We start from the raw sequence: 8,639 nt of genomic DNA, 5'->3' as shown, positions 1-8,639 counted from the left end.
ATGGAAGTTGCCATGTCCGTGGAAAATTCAAGTGTTCACATGGAGAATCAAGCACGAGTCCCTTGCTCTTCGCACTAACCTGGACAGGAGGGGTGTAAAGCTTGAAAGCACAAAATGTCTACTTTATGAGCAAGCAAATGAGGACGGCGCTCATCTTTTTATTAAGTGCAAATCCATAAAAGAAGCCTGGAGAGCTACGAGTCTAGAGAAAGAAAGAGCAGCGCTAGAGCAGATCACGTCCGTGCATGCAATGCAGGACTTACTGTGGGGGCTAACTGAATATACCCGGGTGCGGATCCTCACGTTCTGGTGGCATTGGTGGAACAACAGAAACGAAATAAGAAAGGGGGAGCTCCCAATCCAATTGACTGAGCTGACTAGACGGGTTCTCAGCAATACACAGGAGTATATGCAGTTGTTTAATGGGAGAAACAAACAGAACAAAGCATGCAAGTGGCAGCCGTCGGCGCAGGATAGTGTCAAGATTAACCTGGATGGGGCTTTTACTCCAGGCGAGGCATTTGTCTCCTGGGGCGTGATGATCAAGGACGAGGCTGGTGAGGTACTGTTGGCCCGAGCGGGGAGGAAGGAACAAGTCACTGATGCTTTTGCGGCTGAGGTAACTGCTATGTCGAAGGCTGTATCCTTGGCGGCAGATATTGGTGCACTCCGGGTAGTCTTTGAGACGGATTCACAACTCCTACTGGAGGCGCTGGACCTTATCAAGGTGGACTCCTCGCCATATGTAGTCGTCATAGAAGAAATTAAGCTCCAGCTCAAGATATGGTTCTCTAAGCAATTCGTTGCTGTTTGTCGTCGTAGTGCGAATTCTGTATCACATGAATTAGCTAAGCTTGGTCGTCATTGTTTGCCGAACGAAAATATCGGCTAGAACACTATTGTACCGTCCCAAGTGGCTGTTTGTGTTTCGGACGATGCGCCCAAACATCGTTAAGTTATAAATCTTTGTTTTGCCCTAAAAAAAGCTAGTTGAATTTGCAACGGGATTATGGCTAACACTTTTGACGCCGTGCGTGCAGTACACCTTGTCACACCGCGCAGTTCACCTTCACGTGCGCGCCGGCGCCGCGCGCGGAGTATACCCGGCCTCACGCGAGCCCGCGCATGCATGCATGCAGCACACGTTTCGCGCGCGTCTACATGCACGCATCAGACCTCGCCGCGCATGTACACAACCTGTGTCGCACACGTGAAATCCAGAGAAAACACTAATTCTAGATGTGCCACGCGAAAACTAATAAGCAGCTACTCCTTTCGTTAGTAGTATAAAATTGAGTCATCTATTTTGAAACGGAGGAAGTAGCTACCAGGATCAGTGTTTTTTGTTTTTTGTTTTTTATGAGTTGGCAACAAACAAAACAAATTCGGAGAGAACAGTGCAACGTGCGCATGCACCCAAATATAGCCAGCGTCCTCGTCGCGCACGTAACAGCAACGTTCCAGTTAATCTCCACCCACCGCCAACGCCGGCCGGACGGCGTGCATATTTCGCATCAGCGCCGCGTCACCGGCCACCGAAAAGCGTCCCTGCCGTCTATCTCATGCGACCGAAAAGCGTCCCTACCGTCCAAATCAACCGACGACGGACGGACGGAGGAATCGATCGACACACGCGACGCACTGGAAACGGAAGGAGATAAAAATGGCACAAGGAGCCAAACGGCCGGGACGCAAGCGCGAGGCGATGGAGCAGAGCAGCAATGTCAGCGAGCGGCGCGAGACGGAGCCGACACGTTGATGCTGATCGATGCTGACGTTGGCCTTTCACTTTCCCCCGGTTACGCCGCCCCCACCTAAGCTAGCAGCTACGGCCTAAAGCCTAAAGCTCCTTCAGTCCCACCCCCCGGAGAAGAGAACGACCAGCCGACCGATCGACCCCGGCCAAAACCTCTCTCGATTCGAGGCCGTCCTCCGCTCCACTTGTTGCCTTCCTCTCTCCCGGCGGCTGCCCGCGGGATTTGGCCAGGTAATCAAGCCAATCGCCCTGCTCATCTTTGCGGCAATTCTCGCCGGAGTTCAGTGTTTCTGCGTCGTCGTTGCTTGCCTGGCATGGTAGAGAGCTGGGGTGGTCCGCGCGTGCTCTTAATTTTCAGTTCTGAGGGAGTGTGGAATTTACTAGTCCAGTCTGTGTGCTGCTCTTGCTCTGCTTGTGGTTGTGGGGATTGCGGTGCCCCTGCTTGTTTCTTCCCTCCAACAGAGATCTTTGCCGCAGATCCGCCCGACCAACATTCACCTCATCCCGCTCGGACTTGAAAGTCTTGATTACTGACTTATCGGTTAATTAGATGGTTTATTGATTGATCGGTCGGCCGACTTTCCCCAAATTTACTCTATACATGGTCGAAATGATCCTACAGAGCGATCGGGGGATTCTGATTCTGATGCTCATACCGTCGTGTAATTGTTGTGTCTACAGCTATTGAGTAGTACCAGTGGCAGATTCATGTGTTAGCTCATTCATTGTTGCATCACTGCATTTCATTTCTTGTATGGCTCTTCCATGTTTACCACACATATATGCCTAGTCATCGTATAATTAATCCGTGAGCCTTTTTAAGAGTACTTTGCTTAACCCACTAGCTAGGATTCTATGTGTCGTCTCTGTCTTCGCACCAGGGCTGGGCACTCAGAGCACGAGCGAGCATTATCGATAGTTGTTATCCCAACCATCCTTGCCAGATCTGATACATACATACCAGGAAAGGCTTATAGTCGTTCATGCTGCGCGTGCAAGCATTTTTATGGTAATATATTATGACCCTACTCGATCGGTACAAGATAGTACTTGTTGGTTGCCGATCATCTCACTGAACCACACTTCAGCGATCGAATATGCTGTGGCTCTCCCCATTTGAGAAGGGAACTTCACTCATTTCGTTGACCTTTAATTGCCCTCGCCAGTCATGTCACATAGTGGTCTTTCATGGCCAGCCCACTCATTTGACACTCAAGGCCAGTCTCTAAGAAGTAACATGCTGTAAATATTTCATAATATTATACATGATCAGTATATTCCACGTAACTCATGTTTCACCAGTTTTGATCAACTTTATCTGAACTATAAAACTGTTTTCTGAATCACACATATCGTTTCTCTTGTTTTGGCATAGTGAAAATGGATGGGAACACCGGAGGAGGCGGACATTCTGAAGCATTGAAGAACTACAATCTGGGCAAAATATTAGGTCATGGCACATTCGGAAAAGTGATGATTGCAGAGCATAAGCTTACAGGACAGAAAGTTGCTATAAAGATTCTGAACCGTCATAAAATGGAAATTATGGAAATGGAAGAGAAAGGTATGCCTCCTTCTCCTTGTACAATAATGAATAATCTAGGATACATCCGACTTGCTTCCTCAGGATTTCGAGTTATCTGCTTTCAGAGTGCTACTCAGACTTGTGGGCATGTTCCTGACTCCCACTTAAATCGATTAGTCGAGATAAAGTACATTAGCAGTTCACCTTGTTTTGCTGCTGCGAGTTAGTAAAATTTGCAGCTGGAATTTCTTCATAGGCTGAATGTCTAACGCTTTACTTCTATTGTTTTCTCATATCTCGTTTCCAGCAAAGAGAGAAATCAAGATATTGAGGTTATTCATTGACTTTATTCACCCTCATATCATCCGGGTTTATGAGGTCACTGAGACACCTAAGGATATATTTGTTGTGATGGAATATTGCCAGAATGGTGAGTTATTGGATTACATTATTGAGAAAGGGCGGTTACAGGAAGATGAAGCTCGTCGAATCTTCCAGCAGGTGCCTTTCCTGCTCTTGGCATGTTGGGAATAGCAATAGTTGTTCATTAATGAACTTTGCTGAGCTTCTTATTTTGATCGTGAAATGTATGGATATCCTGGCCAATTGTCCAGTGCCCACATTCTTCACGTGCTTACTGTGTAATCATGAGCAATTTGCTTGGTTTGCATTCGTTGACTAAGCTTTAGCTAAGGATTTTTTTCTCGACTCCGGAAAAATCGGTTTCAGGAAAATCATAGAATATTCATATTTTTTTGGCACAAAATTTTCAAACAAATTTCAAATTCAGAAATTTCTATTGTATAAATATATTATATTTAAAACATAGTGCACGCTAAGTTGTTGCTGGTCCAGTGGTCAGCTACTTTCTTTCCTTGCCGGTACCTAATGGCCCTGATTCGACTCTTCATCATCAGCACCGTAGCTGATACTTTTTATGCACTAAAAATATGAAGTTTGCAAAAAAAAAAAAACTGAGTTGACTTCTGGCGACCTCTAGCAGAGAAGTCAGGCTCTGTAACCACCTGGCCGTGGACAGTTTTATGGCAGCCCATGCATACCCTCTTTTGGCACGATCTTGATGTCTGAATTCAAATGATTTTCTTTTCAGACGGTAACCGGTCATGTTACCAGAAAATTTGACAAAAAAAGAAGACATTTTAGGTTTTAGCTCAAGACTTGTACCACATATTGTTGCAAGCTTTCAAAGGTAATTGCTTTGTTTTTTGGATTGAACTGATCAACCAGGTAACGTCTTCTTGATGCGTCGAAGTATTAGTATCACTCTGGTGTTTCATCTTTTGATGCCTGCGTTATCTTTGTATCAGTAATTAAATCAATTCTTGTTTAAATGACATCCTATTCATCATGCCCTGATTGTCTTAGTCTCAGTGCTTAAATCAAATTGTGCTTTCAAACATATAGAGATGGTATATCCTTCTGAAGGCGAATATGTAATTTGAAGGGTTCTTTCTGATTCACTGAATGCATATTGACTTTTTCTTGAACAGATTATATCTAGTGTTGAATACTGCCACAGAAACATGGTTGTTCATCGTGATCTAAAGCCAGAAAACTTGTTACTTGATTCTGAATATAATGTGAAACTTGTTGACTTTGGGTTAAGTAATGTGATGCATGATGGCCATTTTTTGAAGACTAGCTGCGGGAGTCTAAACTATGCTGCACCAGAGGTATTCACTTATTTGTATTATTTGTCTCCTTATCCTCATACTTCTTCGCACACATCGTCTGCGGTAATAGCTTTAACGAGGATTTCTGCGCAGCTTATCTCAGGTAACTTGTACGCTGGACCTGAGGTTGATGTCTGGAGCTGTGGGGTGATACTTTATGCTCTTCTTTGTGGCAGAGTTCCATTTGAGGATGACAATATTCCCAACCTGTTCAAAAAGATAAAGGTGAGACATAACGTATGTAGATCGATTTGGATCTGACAAATGTATACCTTTTGTAAATTAATTGGACTTTAGCATTCCTTTTTTGTCTGGAGATTTGACGCCCTCTTGTTTGGTGTTCCAGGGAGGTTTCTATATCCTTCCAAGTTATTTATCTGATCTTGCAATGGATTTGATCCCAAGAATACTTATTGTTGATCCCATGAAGAGAATCACAATTCGTGGAATTCGGGACCACCCATGGTTTCAGAATCGCCTTCCTCGCTACCTGGCAGTGCCTCCACCAAACACGCCACAGCAAGCCAAAATGGTACCCCATCTATTTCACATTTGAAGCGACTACCATATATACAGGATCTTGCATGGATGATAGGAAAACTAAGATCAACATTTTTTTTCATGAAATGCTCTCTTTTATGGGTATAATATTAATGTAATATTTGCAAAACAAATATTATAGAAATCAATGACCAAAGTTGTGCTCTGGGTTTCATAAAGGTAGCACATCAAGTCTCCTTGCAATGCTACTTTTTTATTTATCAAAAATTTCGTTTACTATCAAGCATTCAAATGCCGTTTGTATGGCAATGATATGCTGATTTGCTATATGTTCATTTCTGAAGATTGATGAAAAAACACTTCAAGACGTTGTCAATCTGGGATATGATAAAGATCATGTGGGTGGTTCGCTGTGTAATAGGCTGCAAAATGAGGTATATTCAAAAAAAATTAGTGGTTCATTCCATTCAGTTTTCATAACTGACTTTCGACTATATGTTTCCAGGCAACTGTTGCATATTACTTGCTCTTGGACAATCGGTTCCGGGCTACTAGTGGCTATTTGGGGGCTGACTATCAACAACCAATGGTTAGTCCATATTTGCATCATCTGTGACTTGTTTAAGGCATTAAAGGTTTAAGCACTATTAACTTTATGAATGGATGGTTCTCTAGGGTAGGAGTTTTAATCAGATTACTTTATCGGAATCAGCAAGGCCAAGTACCAAGAATGATCTTCCAGGAAGCAATGATTCTCAAGGCAGTGGCTTGCGCCCATATTACCCCGTTCAAAGGAAATGGGCTCTTGGACTCCAGGTCTTGCACATTGTCCACTTTAGTTGGCTTTATTTTGCACATTCAGCTGTGGAGCTAATGCATTACTTATCCAACAGTCTCCAGCTCAGCCTCGTGATATAATGATTGAGGTTCTAAAGGCACTTCAGGAACTAAATGTCCGCTGGAAGAAGAATGGAGACCACAACATGAAATGCAGGTGGTGCCCTGGGTTTCCTCAGGTCAGTGATACGTCAGATGCCAACCACAGCTTTGTTGATGGCTCTACCATCATGGATATTGGAGATGCTAATGGGAGGCTACCTGTCGTGATCAAGTTTGAAATCCAGGTGTGCAATCTCACCTTCTGCGTAGTACTCATTGTCGTACCATCAACAAATCTCGATAAAATAACAATAACAAAATAATTTTCTACTCAATATTGCGTTCAGCTGCATCACTAGATATTAAGGTTTTTGCTGGAGCAAAGACTGGCCAACATATATATTCGATTCATAATTGTTACCAAGTGACCATTATCATGTCCTGCATGTGTTTGCTATTGCCAACATGTACTGTCTAGTGATTCATATTGATAAAACAAACTTCCCAAGTTTTAATGCTGCACAGTATTGTTGGTTATACAGTCTATTCTTCAGGTGTTACAATTCACTGGCATGGTACTGTATATGTTGTCTGTTTGGTTCTAAATTTCTTTTATTTTTTCTCCAGCTTTACAAGACAAAGGATGACAAGTACCTGCTGGATATGCAAAGAGTTACTGGACCTCAGCTCCTCTTCCTGGAATTTTGTGCTGCCTTCCTTACCAACCTTAGGGTTCTATAGTGCTTGTTTTGGTTGAGTGGTGAATAGCAGAACATATGACTGTCCTGTGCGGTGCGGTTCATCGTCGCAATGGTGAATAAGTGATGGTGTGTAAGTATATAGGTTGTGCGTTTCATCTGTTTACCCAGTCCCTGACAGTGAACCATGCTTGTTTTTTTTTTGAACATAAAGACTTTATCCAGATTAGGTGCATTTTACAGAAAGAACCGTGCTTGTTTGAGTGACTAGTCCTGTGTCAAACACCAAAAAGGTTAAGTGGTTGTTATAAATAAGATTTGTATGGTAAATAGGTTGTGGTGAACCTTTTCTGATTCTGCGAACAAGCCAGCTCGCATACCCTCCCCTCCCGCCTATTCGGCCGGCCCATGGGCAGGGCTGCACGAGCACCAGCTTTTTGTGTTTTTATCTTCTTTAAAATAATTCAGAATTTAAAAAAATTTGAACCTAAAAAAAAGTGAACCTTGGTAAATGTTCCAGAAATCATAAAGTGTCCGTGTCTTAAGAAAATGTTCACGTATTGGCAAAATGTTCGTGAATTTGAACAAAAATGCGTGAATTAAAAAATGAATTAAAAAAACGTTCATTGATTCAAAAAAGTTTTGTGATTTCAAAAAATTGTTCACAATTTCAAAAAATATTCATGAGTTAATGTTCAAAAATATTTAAAACAATTTTCCGGAATTTCGAACGAAAAAAACCAAACTTTCCTAATAATGTTCACAAAACTCAAAAAATGTTCACTGATTCAAAAAAATATTCATGAATTCAAACAATGTTTGTCGGAGACATAAAATGTTTCTGAATTTCAATAATTGTCCGCCTATTCAAAAAAAGTTGTTCACAAGTTCCAGAACAAATTTACGCAATTTCAAAAAATGTTCGTGCAATGCAAAAATGTTCAAGAGTTTAAAAAATGTTCGCAATTTCAAAAATACGATGAACATTTTTTGAAGTCCAGAAATGTTCACCCCAATTTTTACAAATGTTCATGAACTTAGAAAATAGTATGCAATTTCAAAAATGTGATGAACATTTTTTGAACTGGATGAACAAATTTTGAATTCAAAAAATGTGCCCGAATTTCAGAAAATGTTCTTGAAATTTGGAAAAGATAAAAACGAAGAACATGAAATGAAGAAAAGAAAATAAAAAACGAAATTTCACAGAAAAAGTAAAAGGAAATAAAAAAAATAGAAAGGAAATAAAAAAAATGAAAAAAGAAGAAAAGAACCGTACGGAGAAAAAAAGAAACAAATATCTGGAAGGTTCTAGACAAGAATGGAGTACGTAGCGGGCGTCCTATGCGCCAAATTGGGGACTGCTCTGGAAGTTGTGCCACATACTGCTAGTGGTGATGCGGCAAGCGGTAGCACAAGCTTTTGTGATATTATCGCATGCTCTGGCTTCTATTTGGCTTGATGTTGAACATGGTGATGTTGCATGTATCAACAATGCGCGACGGCGGGCGTGCGGCACGGCCATACAGGCGGAAGCGCTGGGCTGTTGCCTTGGCCAGCGACGCGACGACAGGGTGTACGAGGCA

At 42.2% G+C, this 8,639-nt stretch overlaps 1 protein-coding gene across 1 annotated transcript; it reads left to right on the top strand.

Moving 5' to 3' along the window:
- Positions 1 to 1,791: 1,791 nt before the first annotated feature.
- On the top strand, positions 1,792 to 7,389 carry LOC125546101 (carbon catabolite-derepressing protein kinase-like). The gene is made up of 11 exons (XM_048710242.1): positions 1,792 to 1,987; positions 3,132 to 3,320; positions 3,589 to 3,782; positions 4,793 to 4,975; positions 5,069 to 5,200; positions 5,322 to 5,507; positions 5,821 to 5,910; positions 5,982 to 6,065; positions 6,152 to 6,292; positions 6,370 to 6,600; positions 6,983 to 7,389. The coding sequence occupies exons 2-11, from the start codon at positions 3,137 to 3,139 to the stop codon at positions 7,094 to 7,096; spliced, it is 1,539 nt and encodes a 512-aa protein (XP_048566199.1). The 5' UTR covers positions 1,792 to 1,987; positions 3,132 to 3,136; the 3' UTR covers positions 7,097 to 7,389.
- The last annotated feature ends 1,250 nt before the right edge of the window (positions 7,390 to 8,639 follow it).

The sequence above is a fragment of the Triticum urartu genome, chromosome 3 (assembly GCF_003073215.2).
Source record: "Triticum urartu cultivar G1812 chromosome 3, Tu2.1, whole genome shotgun sequence".
NCBI lineage: Eukaryota > Viridiplantae > Streptophyta > Magnoliopsida > Poales > Poaceae > Triticum > Triticum urartu.
Note: the sequence above shows the minus strand (reverse complement) of the source record. Positions and strands in the feature narration are given on the sequence as shown.